This window comes from Silurus meridionalis, chromosome 17 (assembly GCF_014805685.1).
Source record: "Silurus meridionalis isolate SWU-2019-XX chromosome 17, ASM1480568v1, whole genome shotgun sequence".
Classification (NCBI taxonomy): Eukaryota; Metazoa; Chordata; class Actinopteri; order Siluriformes; family Siluridae; genus Silurus; species Silurus meridionalis.
In genome coordinates, this window is record NC_060900.1 from 13,738,287 (window position 1) to 13,760,106 (window position 21,820).

The following is a 21,820-nucleotide window of genomic DNA, read 5'->3' on the forward strand; positions in this document are numbered from 1 at the left end:
TTGACATGCCAAACATGTCATGTCAAAAGAATGCTTTGGTTCAAACCACATTGAAAAAGACCTGGCCTAATTTGACCCAAACAGTTTGTGCTTCAATGGAAATAATGATATTCGATGTTTTTTGCTAACACATCTCATTTAAAGTGTATGAAGGGAATCCCTTTTTAGATTCACTATGATCTCTGCTGCTTTTTCTCTGCTGACGCTCCTCACTTAAAGACCCTGCATTGCACATTTTGGCTCAGATGCTCATGTTTGCTGCATGTGGAAGATTTTCAGCTTTTAATCAGAGCGGATATCAGTTATAGTTTTCGTTTTCTACCCAAGCATTTTAGAGGAACAGATATTAAATCTGTGAAGAAGAAAGGTCTGCTCACTGGCTTCTTCTAATCAGCAGAGTGTTTGCTGGTTACCATCGCTCACTTTGTTGGTGTGAGACTTAAACTTGCACTCTTTTTGTGTTTTTGTGTTCAGCTGAAATAAACGGTGAACTTTGTAAACATTGTGAGCCCTTTAAGACGTGCACTCTCATTTGACCCTGTGCTTTTCCGTATGCTTTCTCGCAGATGTGTGGAAATCATTGCCAAAGAGGGAAGAAGTCTCAAAGAGCTGTACTTGGTTTCCTGCAAGATCACAGACTATGGTAAGATGACAGATTGTTGTCTAATCCGCCATCATTAAATGCCCCATTAAATGCACATATGCCACTTGACTTAACCCACACTTGCTCTTTTACTTTCTTAAACTAATTTTCTTTTGTCCTGCTAAATACTGTTTCACATGGCAAGAAATGGTGCACATGTGTGTGTGTGTGTGTGTGTGTGTGTGTGTGTGTGTGTGTGTGTGTGTGTGTGTGTGTGTGTGTCCATCTGTCATAAAGATTTTGGGTTCATTTTCTAATTGCTTATTGCTCTAGTTAACATGCTGCTAATTAGCTTCAGTGGTGCAAAGATTATCTTACTTAAACTGGTTATATAGCAAAATATTTCTTTTTAAATGGGGAAAAGATTAATTTGAAATATGCCAGCGGAATGCAGTAGATGCAGAAAAATGATTCCTGCAGCACCAGGATTCGCAGTGGAATGAATTGAAGCTCTTGTGCTTTCTCATTGGTGTCGTGTTGATTGTGCGATGATGTTGGATTGGATTAAACATGTACAGTCGCAAACTGGGAGGCATCAGTAAACCGAAAGTGTTTTAATCTGGAGTAAACAGTGATCTCTGTTTTATATGATCATTTGGATGCTGCTTTTATTATTATTATTTTTTTTGCAGTGATTAACCAATTTCTTTCTGTTATAGCCCTGTGCTACTAGCCATTGTTCCAGATAACAAAACACACATTTACTTTTTCACCTGAAAGCAGGTTTAGCTATTTTAACTTCAGGTTTAATAAAGTGGTACTGAGTTGCACTTTGTATTGTATTTTACTGAGCTGTACTGAGTATTGCTGAATTCAACTGAGTAGTACTGAGTTGACCTGAGCAAGAATAATCTGCCCTGAGTTGTGCTGAGTAGTACTGAATTTTACTGAGCTGTACGTAGTACTCATAGGTACTGATTAGTACTGTGTTATACTGAGTTGTACAGAGTTGTAATAAGTCGTATTGTCTAGTACAGGGTTGTACTGATGTGTACCGAGTTGTACTGACTAGTACAGTGTTGTACTGATGAGTATTGACTTTCCTGAATAGCACTGAGTTTTACTGACTAGTACTGAGTTGTACTGAATAGAACTGATGAGTACTGTTGTACTGAGTTATACTGTCTAGTACTGACTTTTACTGATAAGTAATGACTTACTGAGTTGTACTGATGAGTACTGACTAGTATTGCATTGTACGGATACGTACTGACTAGTATTGATTTGTAATTCTAGTACTGACTTATTCTGATGAGTACTCACTAGGATTGAGTTGTATTGACTAGTACTGAGTTATACAGCTGAGTACTGACTATTATTGAGTTGTACTGACTAGTATTGATTGGTACTGACTAGTACTGAGTTATACAGATGAGTACTGACTAATATTGAGTTGTACTGACTAGTATTGATTGGTACTGACTAGTACTGAGTTTTACTGATGAGTACTCACTAGTATTGCTTGGTACTGACTAGTACTCACTAGTATTGCTTCGTATTAACTAGTACTGAGTTATCTTGATGGGTACTGACTAGTACTGCATTGCACTGGCTAGTACAGTGTTGTACTGAAGTGTACTCCCTACAGATGTACTATGTATAGATGTTTTCATCACATATCACTGTTTTAATTCTGACTGGATTATCTCGTTAATATTGCATCAGGAAATGTGCTGAGGAGGGCAGAGGGCTTGTGTCTGTCCTGGATTAATGGAAAAACGCATTTAGTTTTAATTGGCACATAAATGCAGAAGCTCTCCTCGCTGTTCCTCTTGTCAGTGCCCTGTAGCCAGGCACTGCCCATTAAAGCTGAGGTAACATAGGCAAACAAAAACACATCCACTGAATGTATTTGGTAAGAGTTAGCAAGTCAATAAATATGTAGACTTAAATATATAGTCATCTGCTGATTTACTGCACATTTTATTTTTACTTTGGCTGCGGTACTTTTACCTCCCTTACTGTACAGTGGAATGAGGGCATTTGTAGACTTTGGGTACATGCCGGAGGGGTTAGTGATTAATGGCCACATCCCCCCTACTGCTGTATTTACCCTACTGCCCGTTCTGTATGCACAAACCAGTGGCAAGCTCCATGAAAAGGACTATTAAGAAGCTGTACGTGTTTACATACAGCTGTGTAATTTGTAAGCACAACCTACACAAACATTTTGTGAGCACAGTAATAGTAGTAATGGACTTTGTGTAATCAACTTGTGCTAATAAGAAAAATTACGTACTTGTAAAGAGATTCACTCGAATCTGAAAATATATGGAGTATGTAGCGCTTCTCAAATCTAAAAAAAACCTCATATTATTTTTCTTTGAGGCAGCAATTCTTATTTTACTTTAGTTTAATTACACTACAGCACTGTTGAATTCTTTAAAGTATTGTTGGGTTTAACTGTCAGATTGTTTCTAAGGACAGCTCTGAGAATAGATGGCTCACTTTCAATTTAAGGCTTATATTAATTAATTTATCATTTCTATTATAAGATCCCATTTACTTTCCTAATAATAAACTGAATTTTCTTTTTTTTTTTTTTTAAGTTTTCTTTACACAACAATAAAGCATAATTATGTGTACTTGTTCTTCACTGTTCCTTAGCAACAAGATAAATTTTTTCTGTTTTATTAAATTCAAGAGAAAGTGAGGGGATGTTTAAACAGAAGCAGTTGCATTTTTGACTCGACTTTGTATTTAACTACTGCGTGAGGCTGAACATCATCTCATGGTAGTAAATGCTAATAGAATAACATGCACACATTCACTTCAGCTGCAGTAAGTACTTTAACATGGCCAAGTTCTCTGTGGATCGAGAGACTGGCAGGGATGGATGGGATGTCAATCCACCTCATACTCATTCACACCTCTCTTCAATTTATCGTAACCAACTCGCCTCGCTGCATGTATTTCCGAGGTGAAGTGAACCAGAGAACCCAGAGAAAATTTACACAAACACAGGGAGAACATGAGAAACTTTACACAGACAGTAACCTGATCTCACGAATGAATTGGGGACCTTGAAGCTGTGAATCGTATATTTACGTGCATGCCTTTTTTTTTATGGTTCCTGAAGGGTTCTTTGGATAGTTCGGTGGGACAAACCAAAGGACACCTGACCATCAAGTCCGCATGGCTTGCTGAACATCTCAATAAAGATTTATTCCTCTCTTTTCTGTGATAATAAACATCACTCTTTCCTCAGAGGGAAGACTTTCTACAAGATTTTGGAGAGTGGCTGTTGGGATTTGTTCATTCGGCCATAAGAGCATTAGTGAAGTCAGGCACTAATGTTGATGAGGAGGTTAAGAGTGCAGTCAGTGTTCCAGTTCAGACCTCAGGTGTTCAGTGGGTTTGAGGTCAAGACACTTGAGTTCTTGCCAAATAGAGCTTTCTTTCTGCACAGCGCGATTATCATCCTGGAAGAGGTTTGGGCTTCTTAGTACCAGTGAATGGAGACTGTATCACAAACTTGAGGCAACAGTTCAGCACAGAACTATAATGTGTAGATCTTCGCAAAACTTTTGGTATATACAGGTGGGTCTGCTTTTTCATTATTCTTAAGATGTTTTTTGTTTTTTTTCTCCTCCCCAATGGCACACTTGTCAGTATTTATTGTATAATACATTTAGCATATGGGATAGTTCACAGATCTCAGCTTTTAATAGCATCATCTTTGGACATAGCGTCCTCAAACAATCCAGGATACAAGGCTATAAATGGCTGAAATTCCTCGTACCTCCCTCGAGTAACCTCAGATACCTGACCTAATGTATTTTCAGCCCACTTAGGGTAATTATATATAAGCACCACGCTAATGTGTAGACTCGCTCCAGGGCCTTTTAGCCATTTGTTTTATCTCAGCAGAACTAATCCTGACTGTAATCGCTTGAGTCCACCATCGACCCCTGCATCCCGAGACTGCCGTAAGCCCACAGTTCCGCATCTTGATGAATGGCCGCAAGATCAAAACAGTACACTAACGACTTCCTGAAATGTATATTAAATACCTCAGTTTAGCCTTTCGACCACTTATATAAGGTTAAACCAGGATACCTGATATAGGCTTTTACCCAGAACCGTTCTTATTGGGCTTAAACTTTGTTAAACACTACAACTCGTTTGAAGGTTTAGTAAATATAGCGGTTTCTCTAACCGAGTTTCCTGCACTGCTTTCAACTAGTTAACAGAAATGCATGTTCTCTTTTTCTCCTTGAGCTATATTGATTAATCTCATATTGCTTTATTACAAGTTCAAGTTTTTCTGTATAGCAATTTTTAGCTATTTGCCTCTGATTAGTCTGGGACAGTGTAAGATTCACATTAAATTTCTGCCATTTTTTACATTTGAATTGTACACTGAACAGCTTGCTATAGATTAAACATGAAATGTACTACCTTTATTGAAATGCTTCAAAGTAACATGCATGCTGCCCATCCCCTTACAACTTGAGCTGGATTTAGAGTTTATACCAATGTAACGCATCATCCTCTGCAGGACTTTGACCATTAGGCTCCAAAGGTCCGGATCTTTCTCCCCCCCATACTTCTTTTGCTAAGTTCCCATGAACGATCCCGAGAGCTTAGCCGAGTCGCTGCTCTCTTTTGCGGTCCACCGCTAGACGTGAAGCTCTCAGCATGTATTCATGAGTCTCAAGTGACTTGAAGTGAGTCTGAGCTTTTTTCCATAAGCTCTTTTTGCGGAACCTTTGTGAGATGAGCTGAAAAACGTGTACCGTGACAAGCTCGCGGTGGTGAGGCGGGACGAATCTTGAGATAACGGTTATTGCGAAAACAATGATTCAGCTGTGTTGGTGATGCAACATGCAGATTGCACTGTCAGAGTCTGATTTATTTGTGATATTGCATTCAAGCTATGATGTGGATGCAGTTAATATGCAGATCACACGTCTGTCCTGGAACGTGAGTGCCTGAAATAGTTTTGCCAGTGCTAGATAGAGTATAACAACTAGCATGTGAAAATATACCTTACACAAAACCAGTTGATTGTCTTCATAACCAAATAATTATATATCTATTTTTTTTCTTTATTATTTGAATGAAGCATTTGGTACTGCATGGCATGATGGAGATCACTGTTACACATTTGACTGTTTTTTTAATTTATGGAGCATTACAGAAAGGCGTCTCTCTGTACTCCCTGCGTGCCTAATGCACTGGTGCGCAGCTCGGGTTAAATAACCGATTTTCACGCTGCATTCTATTGTGTTCCGGCATATGCCGAGGCAGATCCATTTACATGGTACCTTACGCTGCATCGCACTTAGTTTCAGCTCCCAGCCACTTCTGCTCTTTGTTCCCCCCCTGAATCTTGGTTTCCTGTGCTCCTTATAGATCTCTTCCTTCCCCCTGTTAGAACTAGCTTCAGGAGGATGAAGAAGAGACGACGACGAACTCTGGCAATATTTTGATGACAGTGCTAAAAGGACTCCTGCCTGGGTCTCAGGCTTTGATTTTACTGTACTTGTGACTGAAACAGAAAATTGCCACGCTCTTTTTGTGAGCATGAAGGGAGTCCCTTTTCTTTGAAAGGCAAACAAAAGAGTCTAAGACAAAAAAATAAATAAATAAAAAACGGCTGCCCACAGAAGATTACAGCCTGGTCTTGATGGAGGCAGGTCTACTCGTTGTGCTAATGGAGAGGGGGAAAAAAGGACATTTGTTCCGTCGCTAACAATAGCGTACCATTTTTGAAATAATGGAGTGTACCTTATGCTTATACCTAGTGAATTATTATTCTTTTTTCCTGAACAAATCACAAACATTAACTAATGGTCCTTTAAGATGCATTTGCAAATGCGTGTTTGTCATTTCATACATTCTTTAACCAGGCAGAATAAAGAATGCTACATCCTCTTGCCAGATAATCTCTTCTGAAGTAAAAAGAAATCTCACTGTTGTGTAAAAATGTCTCTGCAGTATTGAAGCACTGATAAAAGACTGTAAGTTAGTCTGTGGTATACACAGTGATATTTCCCTCTCACTCAGGGTTATTTTTAGTGGTCAAGCAGTTTTTTATTTAGTTTTTTAAGTATTTTAAGGCAGGTATGTACAGGAGCATTATCATCTGATCTCCTTTTTGGCAGCTCTGACAAACTTGTCCAAGTTTACAGAACACTGTCAGTTCAACTGATAACCAACTACAGTTGCTATCTGAGTGAGGGTTGCACTGACAGCTACACTTGGACCCAAAAGTCTGAGACTACTAGTGAAAATGCATCTGTTTTCCATTATTTTAGAGTTCCTTAGTGTTTGCTTTAAAACACTATGCACTCAGGCTGGTAGGGATTCTGCAGGTTTGTGCAAAACCTAATGCGAAGTCAAATTTATGTCTCATCTGAATTTACAGTACGTCTCAATAGAAGAGATCAGGCATGAATAAAATGATGGGAATTATGTGAAATGTATGCATCAAACAGCTAACATAATCGGGATATTAAACATTTGTTGGTTCTTTGTTTTAAATGTTTTAAAATTCAATTAATTATTTTTTTATGTGAAAAAAAAAATAATAATAAAATAAAAGATCTAAATGTTGATGTCTAAACATAAGAAAGAATTTAGAAAGTTGTTGCTGTGGTCTTGAGTCTGCCCCAATCTGATGTAAGTCACTGCCTGTTTAATCCCAGCTAATGATGAAGTATTAGCACAGATCATGTATAACTAACTCCATGTCAAATGTTTTGGTTTATCAGGAAGCTTTGTGAAGAACAATCTGCATATGAACGCGAAATACATTTGTTAGCTTTGTTTTACTGTCGCACTGATGGCACTGATTGTAAGGAAAAGCCTGGAAAAAAAAAAGAAGAAAAGTGTGTGTGTGTGTGTGTGTGTGTATATATATATATATATATATATATATATATATATATATATATATATATATATATATATATATATAAATAATATAAATTTAAACAAATTTCATGTGCCTTTTTTTTTTTCCCCTCTAAAAAGGGTTCTGAAATAAATGTATTCTGCCCTGGACTGAACTGTGCTTCTCATCGGTATATATTCCAACCACAAGTGAACATTTTCTCCGCTCTGCCTACCAGGCTCGGGATGATTGAGGATAGTATCGTGAACGTTATATAGATTCCAGTTATTGCGATAGCGATCAAGTCAGACTATCTAAATGTCTCTTGAAAATAAATTATGTTGTATTTTGTAATATATAGTACCTTTTAGCCTGTTTTATAGTTCTGTATGAACCTTCATGACATGTGCTGGCTGACTTTCGAGCAGAGCAACAAAACATCTGATGCCTGTGCTTGCCAAACAGATAAAGCCACGAACGTCTCCACTCTCAAAACATGAACAGGGTCTGAAAGGAGAAAGGAACATGTTTATCAGGGCCAGTTGTCTGTACCAGAATTCAATACGTATCCCTGCTGCTGTTCTCCACAGACCACATGCGCTCAGAGTTTGTAACATTTTATTTAAAGTTTATAATGAGCTACATTCGTTTTTTTTATGCTCACTAATTCAGTTGCACTTCATTTTTATCCCTCTTCTAGCCAGCTGCTAGCATTTTCCAAAAATTATTTAATCACATATTTTGTACAAGATACAATTATATCTGGCCACGCCCCTTTGTTCTTTTCTCAGTGTTCTTTTTCTTATCCTTTACTTCTTAAAAAAAAAAAAAAAAAAAAAAACGATTAGTGAAACCGATGGAAATTAAGACTACAGCACATTGCATACGATCTCACAAGCCGACTGCCTCCTACATTTATAAGCGAATCCACTTATGGGAAAAACAGCATTACTGACATTTTAGACGTTAGGAAATCACTTTAATGATCCGTCAGACCCGCCAGCGTTTGGCCATTCTGTGTAGGAGTTCGACATTTCGACATCGACCCACGAATCTAGATCAAGTACCAGCTCATATTAACTGGCATCTCCAGTGACTCCTCCCCTTTTGCCACCCCCATAGTTCTCATTAGTAACCAGTGCTGGCATCTTTGAATTGAATTTATTTATTTATTTTTTACTTTGTTCTGAAATACCTGAAATAAAACTCATTGTAAAAACTCTGAAAGTCAGTGTAGGCTTTTGACTACTATTAAACAAGTAAAAGGCCTCAAGTATGTGGATATCTGACCATCACACCAATATGCAGGTCTTCAAAAAAAATTTTAACTAAACAAAAATTGCCACACTGTTAAAATGAAGGATTTCTTTGTATGCTGCAGTGTTCTGGAACATCTTCCCTTCACTGGAATAAATAGAGACCAAAACCTGTTGAGCTTCATAAAAACACAATTCGCCAAGGTTGGAGTAAAAGAACTGTAGTGACCTGTACAGAACCTTTACCTCAACAATACTGAAATGCTTTGGCATGAATTTAAACACTAACTGCACCCCAGTTCTCCCTTATGGCTGAATGAACACATACTCATAGCTACACTCTCCGAACAGAAGAATGGAGGTTACTGTAGGAGAAAAAAAGGGATATTTGAAAAGCACATATGGTTGTAAAGAACAGGTGTCCATATACCTTGTATAGTGCATTTGACTTATCATGTAAGCATGTATTTTATCATAACATAAGTATATATTTAACCACAATTGTGGTGCTATTGTTTTTTTTGTTTTTTTAGGAATGCACTGAAATTCAAAGAAATACCTTAAGTGCTTGGCTAAATAATGATTAAAAAAACAACATTAAAAAGATTGCTAATTACATTTGTAAATTATATCACTAATGCAAATCTAATTCAATTTGCTCTCCTGTAGTCAGGGTTACTCCACAGGGTTGCCAGGTAAGTATCCGTCCCATCCCCTAAAGTGATTTACAGCATGATCGTCATCATACCCCTTCTGCTGAATTCTCTTTCTGTTCTTTTCTGTTCATTTCACTATTTTTTTTCATCGTTTAAATACAATATTTGAAGAATTTATTGATTGAAATCTTTACAGAGTGTGAACTTTCTCTTTTTTGATTTAATAATCCTGTGACCGTATTAGAACATGATGTATATTTTGACAGCTAGTTCATGCTGTCCAAAATGTTGATCAAGTCATGAGAAAATCACACATCGCTGGCAAGGGTTTTAGACATTTTTCAGTGCACTGATATACGGCTGGCTCGTTTGAAACCTAATACAAATACTGTAGTATATTACTGGCAGAAACCAAAAAAAATTTTCATCTGATGGGTTTCCCCATACCATCACACTTTATTCTCCAAATTCTTGGCAATCAATTCACCCTTGTTTGATCAAACTGTTGAAAGTTTACGGTCTACATCGAATTTGCGTAAGAGGAAACGTGTTAACGTCTCAGACGGTTAAAGGGAGCGTCTGTCTCTATCGCCACAGTAACAGTGACCTCATACTTGGCATTGTCCATCCTCTGAGACTGCCAGATTAATTGGAATGAGAATATCATTTCCACACAGCCCTGTGCTGCTCCTCCATGCTTTCTTTTATGGGAGTCTTAATCTTTTCGCAACCAGCCATTATTTCGTCCTGCTATACTTTTCCACAATTTTCTACTGCTGTCTCTCACTGGCCCGTGTGTGTGTGTGTGTGTGTGTGTGTGTGTGTGTGTGTGTGTGTGTGTGTGTGAGAGCGAATGAAAGTGTGTGTAAATGGCGGGTAAAATTGCAATGTGTGTGTGTGCCATCAGCGTTGTGAGTGCAAAGAAGAGAAAAGACTCCAGGCTGGACGTGTAATCTGGCCGTCTTAGTAGAGTCCGATAAGAGGTGCTCACCACTCTCAGTGAATGAAAGGAGGAGCACTTTTCTCTTTCTCTCTGTCTGCTTCATATAAGAATTTCTTTCTTTCTCTCTCTCTCTCTCTCTCTCTCTCTCTCTCTCTCTCTCTCTCTATCTCAAACACACACACACACACACACACACACACACCCTCTCCCATTTCTATCATTTATCTGCTTTTCTATTTACCTCTCATTATTCATCCCTCCTTCCTTCCTCTCTCTTCTGAGGTGGTCACACTAAGTGTAAAAGACCATGATGGATCGCTTTTCACTTCCTCACCGCTGCTGCCTGTAAGACATGCTAGCCTCGAGCTGTAGGCAGAGTGCTTTCTCTCTGTTCAGCATGTTGCTGCCAGAACTACATTCTTTTTCAGTGAAGTAAAACAACACTCATTCAAGCAGAGGTTGGAGTATCTGAAGGCAAATGTACTGCTTTTTTTATTTTTACCTGTAACATTTGCTGTAGAAAGAATATTTTTCAACCAAGCAGCATAAACACTCTCTGTACATCAGCTTGCCTGTGGGCTTGTACCCCTGAGGGTATATCTTTTATATTTTTTTCTATGGAAATAATTAATGGAGTTTCTTTATTTAATTCTTTTCTTAACGGATGCATTATTTATACACAGGTCCGGAATTATTTTCTATCTTTCTTTTTTTTTTCTTCCATACTTAAAATTCATTTTAATTTTGTTTTAATATAAAAATTGTAAAGGGAAAGAAATGCAAAGTATAAAAAAATAAATAGCTTGCCATTTTCTATTAACGCAGTTTATTATTATTAGCATTTTTCTCAACATTTGAGCAGTTTACTTTTTTAAAACAATTTTAAATTAAATGCCTGCTTGGTTAAATAATATATAAAATGTTATTTATTTAAATAAAATAGAATAAATCAAATTCATGCAATAGACCTTTTTATTATATTGATTAACTTCAGTAATCAATTTAATTTGTGCCAATTTAATTTATTACTTTATTTAATCAATATAATGAAATAATAGAACAATAAAATACAATAAAATTAATGGGAAAATGTTATAAAAAAAGTTTGCATTTGTTGGGTAATGCAGGTGTGTGTGTGTGTGTGTGTGTGTTTTATATCTAGTTTGTAGTTTTGTGCATTAATGCATAAAAGCTCTGTACTAACTTTAAAAAAAAAAAAAAAAAAAATTTATATATATATATATATATATATATATACACACACACACACTGTCCAAAAAAAGGCAGCACCTAGATTTAACTAAGCAAATAGACACGTCCTGTGGTCATGGAAAAGATGTTAATCTGTTTCAGAAGGTCAAATTATTGTCATGCATCAAGCAAAGAAAACATCTAAGGAGATTGCTAAAGCTACTAAAACTGGGTTAAGAACTGCCCAGCGCATTATGAAAAACTGGAAGGATAGTGAAACCATCATCTCCGAGAAAGAAATGTGGTCGGAAAAAATCTTGAATGATTGTGATCTTTGATCACGTAAACGATTGGTGAAATCATCACAGCTATGTTTCATAGTGAAAGTAGTGAACTTTAGGAACATTGGGACTAAACAGCTGTGTAGACTTAAGAAAACCACTTATCACTGAGGCTAATTAGAAAAAAAAAGGCTTTAATTTGCTAGGGATCATAAAGATTGGACTCTGAAGCAATGGAAGAAGGTCATGTGGTCTGATGAGTCCAGATTAACCCCAATCCAGAGTGACTATTCATGCCATCATGGCTAGTGCCTACCGTACAAGCCTGTGAGGGCAGTGCTATGATCTGGGGTTGCTGTATTTGTTCAGGTCTAGGTTCAGCAATGTTACAGTATATGCCCAAAGAATCAGATCAGCTGACTAACTGAATATGTTGAATAAACAGAGTGGTTCAGCCAGCATGAGACATCATTTTCACAAATGAATTGGCCACCACAGAGTGTAGACCTTAAACCCATTGGGATGTCTTTGGGATGTTCTGGGGAAGACTTTGCGCAGCGCTTTGACTTTCCCATCATCAATACAAGATCTTGGTGAAACATTACTCCAACTCTGGATGAGAATAAATGTTTTGACATTGCAGAAGCTTATTGAAAGGATCCCATGGCGATTGCGTGCTGTAATCAAAGCTAAAGGCGGTCCAGCGAAATATTAGTGTGATTATTTTTTGGGGGGGATGGCAATGTGTATATATATATATATATATATATATATATATATATATATATATATGGCAAAAGCATTGTCAAGCAGTGGAAAAAAAAACCTGCTTTCATCTGTACTGTAAAAAGATATTTTGATTTTACATTAATTTAGCATTATCTAACAACTAACTTTAGGATGAATAGACTATAGGAATTGTTAATAAGATCAGTGCATGTATATATATGATATTTGTTTTCATCTTAATGAAATTGGTATGAATTGAATGTGTTTATTTAAGCCGTGACTAAAAATAAGTCCAGAATATTCATTAAAACTGAAATAACCTTGTTCTGAATTTCTTTGGGTTTTTTTCTGCTATCTTTTAGATTGCGTTAAATGATTGCACACAATGTCAGCCCACAATCACAAAGGTTTCTTTCTTTCTTTTATTTGTTCTGTTGTAGGCCTATGTTTGCATTACTGCACTTACATGTTAAATCGGCTACATTACCATCCTAAAGTATAGTGTTTGGGAAAATATTTTATTCTTATTTTTTTCTCAAATTTTTTCAATACTGTTCACATGATATGAGCTGTGGCAACATTTCACACATCATTACAATCTATGAAAGCCGTCTGAGTAGAAATTTCAGTAGTTTAAATATCCGTTCTGAGCGCCGCTTGTTACCTAAACACATTGTTCACGAGTCCAGTTTCAGCCACGCTCGAGTTGTTCTTTGAGCAAGAGCTTGGCATCTGTCAGTCTTAAAATGCGGTACTGTACTTCCAGGAATGTGTAGCAAAGGCCAAGTCTAGGAGTCATTGTGTAGACACAGGACTCTTTTAAGACGTCAGTCCTCTGCTAAAGACATTGCCCCAGCAACCGAAGATTGTCTCATAAATCTACAGTGCAGTCAGGCGTCAGCTACTGTGCTACAGGGCATAATGAAGTTCATTTCTTCTAACTAATGCCAGTAGGTTTCCTGCCTTTAAATGGTGCACACACACATGTGCAGCCTTATCCTTAATCTGTAATGAATCAGTTACTATTAAGTAATTCATCGTCATGCAGTAATGTGTACTATAAAGTGTCTTGTGTTACACATCTCAGTTTCACTTTGATAAGCTTCATAGTTTTTACAGGCAAGCTTGAACAGACAGGTGCCTTTATTTAGAGAAAACACACACACACACACCACATATGGTGCTTGAAACTTTGTGAACCCTTTAGATTTTTTTGTATTTTTGCAGGAATATGACCAAAAACATCAGCAGAATTTAACACAAGTCCTAAAAGTGAACCCAGTCAGACAAATAAGACAAAAACATTAGAATCGGTTAGTTATTTATTGAGAAAAATTATCCAATATTATATGTCTGTCAAGGGTAAATGTATGTAAACCTCAAGGATTAGCAGTTATTTTGAAAAGGTCATTTTAGTGTCCATCTGTTTTCAGTCAGTGGGACTGATTGAGTGCCCTGTTCTTGCACTTGTTTGTGAAAGTGTATTATGGGGATGTCTGTGGACCACAGAGTGGTCTGTGTTGTTACTAATCAGGTTGAAAAGATTATAAAACCATCTCTGAAGAGTTTGGACTTCACAAATCCACTTTCCTCAGGAGTGGTTGACCATTTCTTTCTCTCGATCATTGACTTATGTTAACGTTCATTAGTGCACCATCAGAAGAAAACTGATGATGCCAGAAAATGGTGGAAAATAGCAAAGTTGCAAGGAGAAAGCCACTACCCTCCAAAAAGAACATTGCTGCCAAACCGAAGTTTGCTAAGGATCATGTGCACAAGCCATATTACTATTGGAAAAATGTTTTTTTGACAGATGAGCCCAAAATATTACTTTTTGCTTCAAATATGGGAAGCGTTTATGTTTGTACAAAGAAAAACGCTGCATTCCAGTATAAAAACCGTATCCTATCTGTGAAACATGGTGGTGGTAGTATCATGATTTGTGAATTCTAAAAGAAAATGCCAGGACACAAACTGAATCTCAAGAGAAAATTGGTCATGTATAAAGACGTATAAAATCTAATATTTTGAAGTGACGAAGTCAATATTGAATTTAATAAATGAATAATTTAATTAATTAATAAATAAAGGACAAATTACAATATTTTTGTATCATAGCTGGTTTCACTCTTTCTACTACAGTATGTGTATAAAAATGAATATTCACTATAAACATACAATTACAAGAATCCTTTCTTTGTTCATTGTACCAGCTTATTTCTAACAGGCCTATTTGTACTACTGTGCGGATATGCTTTTGATAAACAACACAAACCATTCTGAATCAGAGCATCTGCCCAATTCTGTGACTCTTCTGTAACCGGCATGTTAGATATCAAAGCTTATCGCCAGATCTCAAGTAGCTCCTGCATATGTTCACTGCTCATAGCCTTTACATGTAATTTATATACAAAGAGTGTATGTATTCTATATGTATTCTTATAACAACTTTGCAAATGTATTAATAGAAAAAAGCTCAATTATCAGGTTGACATAAGTATTCAGACTATTTCTCTGGATCTTCTGTGAGAAGTTTCGAGGATTTTCTGCTTCCATCATCCTAAAGCTGGACCATGAACCTAATAGCTACTCTGGTTGAGAGCTCCAGAGATCATGTGTCGAGAAACTTGCAGTAGGGCAACCGTCACCGCAGCACTCCACTGATCTGTGAAGTATGGCAGAGTAGCTAAATGGAAACTTCTCCTTAATGCAAGTGTTTAGAATTTGCCATTTTCCCCCTAATTCCCTGTGGGCTTCATGTGTCTTGCGATTTCCATTAGGCTACTCTGCTATAAAGCCCAGATCAGTGGAGTGTTGCAGTGATGTTCCTGTGATATATTTAACATTATACCTATACTGCTGTTGAATTCTCATATTATTACGGTGTTGATCAGACTTCATATAACAGCACAGGTTGCCTAGTAGTTCTGGCTGTAATTCAGAATGCTCTATCCCAGTTCCTTTGTTCTAGTTGTTCCTGAAGTAACAGGTCTATATATATATATATATATATATATATATATATATATATATATATATATATATATATATATATATATATATATATATACCTTATCGTTCTGAATAGTGTTATTAACTCCAGGTTGTATAGATGTTTAAAAAAAGAAAGAAAAAAAGGTGATTTATACTTGTCACATGTACACTGCAGCACACTGAAATTCTTTCTTTGCATATACCAGCGATGTTACGAAGCTGAGGGTCAGAATGCAGGGTCAGCCATGATACAGCGCACCTGGAGCACAGAAGGTTAAGGGCCTTGCTCAAGGGCCCCAATCGTGGCAGATTAGCAAAACCATGACCCTGACCTTCAGATTAGTAACCCAGCGCTTCAACCACTTAGCTACCAAAATGCTTCTGGCAGTCACCAAATTTATTAGGTTTTTTTTATAAAAATAAAAAAATCTTCTATTTGCACCATTTAACCTGGGATAGGATTTGGTAGCTTAATGAATGCAGGAAATATTTTTCATGCTGTGTCTAACATTACGACCTGGAATAATGGATGGACACTCAGGGGGAGTGGGCGGGCTAGTGTTCACTACAACAAAGTAGTTTAATGACTGCATTATGGGGTATCTCTATATAGAAATTGACTTGGGGAAATTCATTATTTCCCAATAGCTATAAAATGATAGCACAATATCTTTTACTGCTGAAAAATTCATAACTTTCCTCCGTGGTCCTGCAGGACAAATAAAAATGAGTGTTGCATTTGCTAAGCAAGTGTACCCTGGATAGCAGACGGTAGTAAATTCTGTTATTTTTCTCATAAACCCTCCAGACATTCACAAAACACGGGGTGTAGCATTGAAAACTCATCACAGTGCCTGGATGTAACAGCCTCCACCTATGTCCTGCACATTAGTACATCAATAAATGCTTTGTGTCAAACCAGTACACACAGTAGGACATTTCGTCTTCTTTAGTCTTCCGCACAGTTTCCAGAAGATTCTATAACATTCGGTGTATTGTGTATACGGATATGAATGCATGATTGAATTCAGATGGGCTGGCTGCTGAATGACACTTTATCAGAGTTGTATGTTTGAAATGCATGGACATTCACTTGTATGATGTAAGGCGTGATCACACAAAAGGGTGTATACGCCTTGCACTTCTGAGAAACAAGCTTTTTCTTCATGTCATAGTGTGTAAGCTGCATCATGATCACCTTCACTTGTTGCCAAGGTTCACGCAGAAAACAGATTTATTTGCAAATTTTGGAGGTCAAGCATTTAGGTAGGAAATTTGGAATTCATGATAAAAAAAAAAATTGTCATAAATTTGAGAAAAAAAACTCTAAACTTGTGCTCCTGAGCGTGTATAAATTTAACAGTAAACCACCGCTTGAACGACTTTATTGCATATCATTCGCAGGAGTATTGAGCATTTATATATGGAATGTTACGTCAAATATGGAATCCTAGCATTTATGATGTTTGCAGCCTTCGCCGTGTTATCCAGCGGGATGTACAGCAGTGCTCTGAAGACTCGTTCAACAACTGCAACAAAAAATAAATAAAAAAAAACAACAACACGTCCTCATGCTAGTTCACTGGGTCAGGGACTAAAATACCATAGAATTTCATTCATTCAATAATGTGAAAAAAACAAAAAAAGGGAGCCAACACACACCCATAAATTAGGGATGAATAACAACTAGCCATTTAAATATAAAAGAAGTGAATGGCGCCAATAGAAATGGAGGATGGGGCAGTCTGTCTGTCGCATATAACTCATAACCAAATGCCTCCTACAGTATGTATCCATTATAATTTTCATTATTAGTAGTGTCATTGCACATTTTATTGGTGCAGGATTGCGTGAATATAATTTCCATTTCTGTCTTTTTTTCGTTCCTTGTTTATTTCTTGCTCCTCCCAGCTGAGTTTTATGAGCATCAGTAAATGCTAAAAATCTGTGTCTGGAGTTTACTTTTTTTTTTTGATGTTACAGGTGATCATTGTACATGTACGATTACAAGGCATATCTCTTTTTTCTTAGCTGGAGGAGAAACTTTAGTTCAGTTTGTCTTGCAGTCCATAATTCTACACAACTTGCCTGAAAGATCGAAAAAAAGAGGCCCAGTATCAGCAACAACATAAGAGCTTTCATCACTCTTTACCTAAATCCGCTCCAAATGGATGACCTTACACATATTTTACGACTCCTGCGCCACATGGCTTGGAATGGTCCGGTCACGTTCGCTGTAATATCCCTGGCACCTGGTTAATACTGCGGTCCTGAGCTAGAGCTCTAATAGCAACACACAGTTACAGCACTCGCAGGAAGCAATAACACCAGCGCTATGCTATGCTCTTTCTTTCTCTTTTTTTTTCTTTCTTTCTTTTATTGCCGGCCATGCTTGTCACTTTTTTAAAAAATAGACGAGGCTCTTATTACACCTTGTGTGACTAATGTGGGCAATTCGTTTTTTACACACCACTCTTAACCCCCCCCCCCAACGGCTTGTCTCTCTCATGAGCAACCCAGGAGCCTAGTATACGAAGGAAATTGCAGAGATATTTCACGGATGTGGATATCTGCGCGACACCGCCAGCGTCACCGATACTTTTTTTTGTTTAACAGGTGTAAGTATACGCCGGAGCTAAGCTCTGAGAAACCCGAGCCAACTAGAATCACTTTAATCAGATTAGGTGCTTGTTTTTGCAGCTTTCCCTTCATCACTCAGTTCCTCGTGTTCCTCCATGGCTGTCTCTCGCGCAGTGTAAACGACACCGCTTTACTCCAGAGCTCTTGTTGATGGCTGCTTGTGACAGAGTAGGTGGAGGTGCTTAATGGTAAGGAACCTTGCTGTGCGCTGAGGGAATCCACAGCTCCGGTGATGTAAAAAACATTCCCGCTGAGCTTTCCCTATTTAAACACCACATTCGACTGAACAGGAGCTGGTTTTCCTGATGCGCATGTTGGAAATTTCGACTCTATAACGTTACCCTTTTCATGTTTTCATTCATGTTGCCTTGTCATCATTTCAGCAAACTGAATCGGAAGCGGTCATATCGAGATCTGACAGATATGATCAAATATGCGCTTTCTATTTGTCCTAGAAATCTCTTTTTTTCTGTCTCATGGTGCTCATGAAAGAATATGTTAATATAAGATCTTTTTAAAGGAATTATAGGACACACTGATGAACTGTGGAAATCAATCTCGGGTACAAACATGTCCTTGCGGCGGTGTTTGTCTTAGCAGGGGACACGATGCAAGGACATCAATGCCTGGCCGATAAATTAACATATGAAATAAAGGCATTCTTCGATCAGAACATTCAAAGCTGATATTGCTTTGCTATTATTACTTCTGGATCCTAGGGTGCCATTTATTTCCAGTAAACCTGCAGCAGAATGACTTTGCTGTTTCTCGATACATGATACTGATGCATATTCTTCTTTAACACAGTCTACTCGGCTGGTAGTGTATAAAGTTAGCTAGGTTAAGATCAATGCAATGTTTCAATGCGATTTGAAGAAGCATTTCTATACTAAAATGGGTAAAAAAAAAAAGGGATGTTTCACTGCCTTCAATCGATCGGCTGCCTCGTTATCAAGCAGCTGATCAACAAGAATAATATACCAGGCGCAAGAGCTGTTATTTTCACTTACCTCTGGTTGTCTGTAGAGATTTTTATTTTTCCGACTAGTGTTTGCTGCAGCATTGATTGCTGCTGTGTGCTGTTTAGTCCTGAATACCTCATGCTGAGTTTTATGTTTTAAGATGCATTATAGAGTTCCTTGTGTCATAATTGTATCATATAATTCCCTCTCTCGGGATTTTACACAAAGCACAGTTTGATATGTGTTTTGTTGCATAAATTTTATGTCAGTGGAGAAGGCCAAAGAGGATGACTGTCGTTGTGCGGTTTACTAGAAGGCAGAGGCATTTTTTCTCTCAATAAGGCCGTTGTATTCATGTGTGTGTGTGTGTGTGTATATATATATATATATATATATATATATATATATATATATATATATATATATAAATAATTTCAGTAAAAAAAAAAAACTACCACTACTATTTTGAATACCACTACTACTATTTTGAATTTGCCAGTTATTTGGTGTACAGGTCAGGACAGTATGACAATATATCACAAGTTTATGGTATAAAATGTACCATATACATGTCCGTATAGGTTGCGTGATATATTTAAAAGAATTGCAAACTATGAGAGAAAGTAGCCATTTTTTTATGTCACAATTTTTGGCATTAGCCATTTTGCACATATTAATTTGAAGTGCAACTTTAATGTTTTGCTTTGTTTTATTATTATTAGTAGGAATAGTAGTAGTAGTAGTAGTAGTGGTAGTAGTAGTAGTATTAACGCTGTATATCATGTTATATACAGCATATTGTGTATCTTGTATCATGGTGCAATTTTTTCTTTGGTCAAAATATTTTATCCCTAAATCAAAACTGAAGTTTGCAAAGGATTTCAAAGAATGTAGATATTGCTGGTTTCAAATATGGCACAACTGGAAACAGTTGTATTTAATATATACTTCAGAACAGAATGACTGCAGTTCAGGTTCCATCCCAGAAAAATCAATCAATTCTTTTATTATTTGCATACATTTCGTTTGAACTATATAATAGTCAAACTTTTTGTCATTTTCACTAAACATAAGGAATTGGACCAGTAACCGATTTACTGTATAAATCTTTAATAATTGTACAAACTTTGCTCTTTTACAGGTTAATTTAGAACTTTGCTATTAAATCTGCATAATGAGCTGCACTTATGTCTGTGTGAGGGGAGGAAAAAAATCTTATCACATACATTAGCAGTGGCATGAAGTATTCAAAAAAGTGTCAAAAACGACTTGTCATGTATTTATATATTGTATTGTATTATATATATATATATATATATATATATATATATATATATATATATATATATATATATATATATATATATATATATGAGTCAAACGTTTCTCAGTTTTCTTTCTCAGTTTTCTTTCTTTCCTGATTCACCTGATAAAAATGGTTGTATCTACAGATAGATGATAAAAATCTGATAGATGACAGTTTTTGAACCAAAGTGACTCTTTTTGTCATTTTATTCTTACTTGTTTTGACTGCATCCAGTACCCAATAATAAACTTGTAGAAGTAAATACAAATATTTGATATTACCACAGTTAAATGAAGACTCTATGTATAATTACTGCTTGATAATAAGACCTCTTCTTTGTATTGTTCTATGGTATTTATTTTCAGTCACCTATTGTCCTTTTGAATTACTGACACAATAATTAAAGTCATTAAAACTTTCAGGTCAGTTGGAGGTCAGTTTTTTAGAGAATGACTCAGCATGTGCTGTCACCTCTCCAGCAGTAGCCTCCGCAAATGAGCTCATCAGTGTCATTGTGCTACCTGTATTACTGCAGCGACAATAACAAAGACTTGACAGTGACTTAGACAAAGCCGCCTTAATCAGACGCATGGCGTCTTTAGGCGAGCGGCACGTAGCGGCTCGCGTGTGTTAGCAGGGGAACTGCGGTCTCAATTAGGGTAATTAGGAGTTTGTGGCTCGCGAGAGGTGCTCATGTGGACCTCATGTGGAATCTGGAGGTTTTTCTGACATATCGGATATTGTGACAAAATAGGGGGCAAGCATGAATAAAAGCAGGAAAGTCTGATTATTTAATAAAGCGACATTTGTTGCTGTTTCATTTCTTGAAGAAATAAATGGATTCAATTGTAAATTATATTATAATTCTGATTATTAAATTCATAATAATAATAATGATATGAATATAACATTTGCTTCTTCATTTTTTTCTTCCAAATCAAAAGCAGGCAGCAGAACCCCTGTATTGTAACGTCCTTTCTAAATAACAGGGAGTGCCGAGGGAATAATGACCGCCATTTTAGGTTTGCACGCGAGTACAATGCATAACCACTTCCAAGTGAAAGAAGTGCAAACTCGTCCCATTCTCCCCCAAACCATGAATGCGGTCTAAGCTCTCAATTATGTACCCAGCGGTTTGATAACAGCCACATGAGAAGCAGAGCATCTGTGTAGAAGAAGCACAGAGGGGAGGAAATGTTGGTGGGAGGCAGCCGAGCCTTGCTCCACTTTCCAGTGAAGAGAATTCTGCCGAGTACAGCCTGCCGCTGAGCTGCTGTTCATTCATCATCATTAACTGAGCTGTTTCCCCTTCAGCTCGCAAATCTGTTTCGCAGGTACCAGCCCTCGGTGACACGTGTGTGCGGCTTCTTAGAAATAC

General features: G+C 37.1%; 1 protein-coding gene across 2 annotated transcripts in view; it reads left to right on the plus strand.

The window, feature by feature from the left end:
* fbxl17 (F-box and leucine-rich repeat protein 17) overlaps positions 1-21,820 on the plus strand; it is a 235,068-nt gene that overhangs the window by 165,438 nt on the left and 47,810 nt on the right. For both annotated transcript variants that reach the window (XM_046871165.1, XM_046871164.1), the window contains one exon: positions 567-643. In XM_046871165.1, the coding sequence (XP_046727121.1) occupies positions 567-643 (77 nt within the window). The remainder of the gene's footprint in view (positions 1-566; positions 644-21,820) is intronic.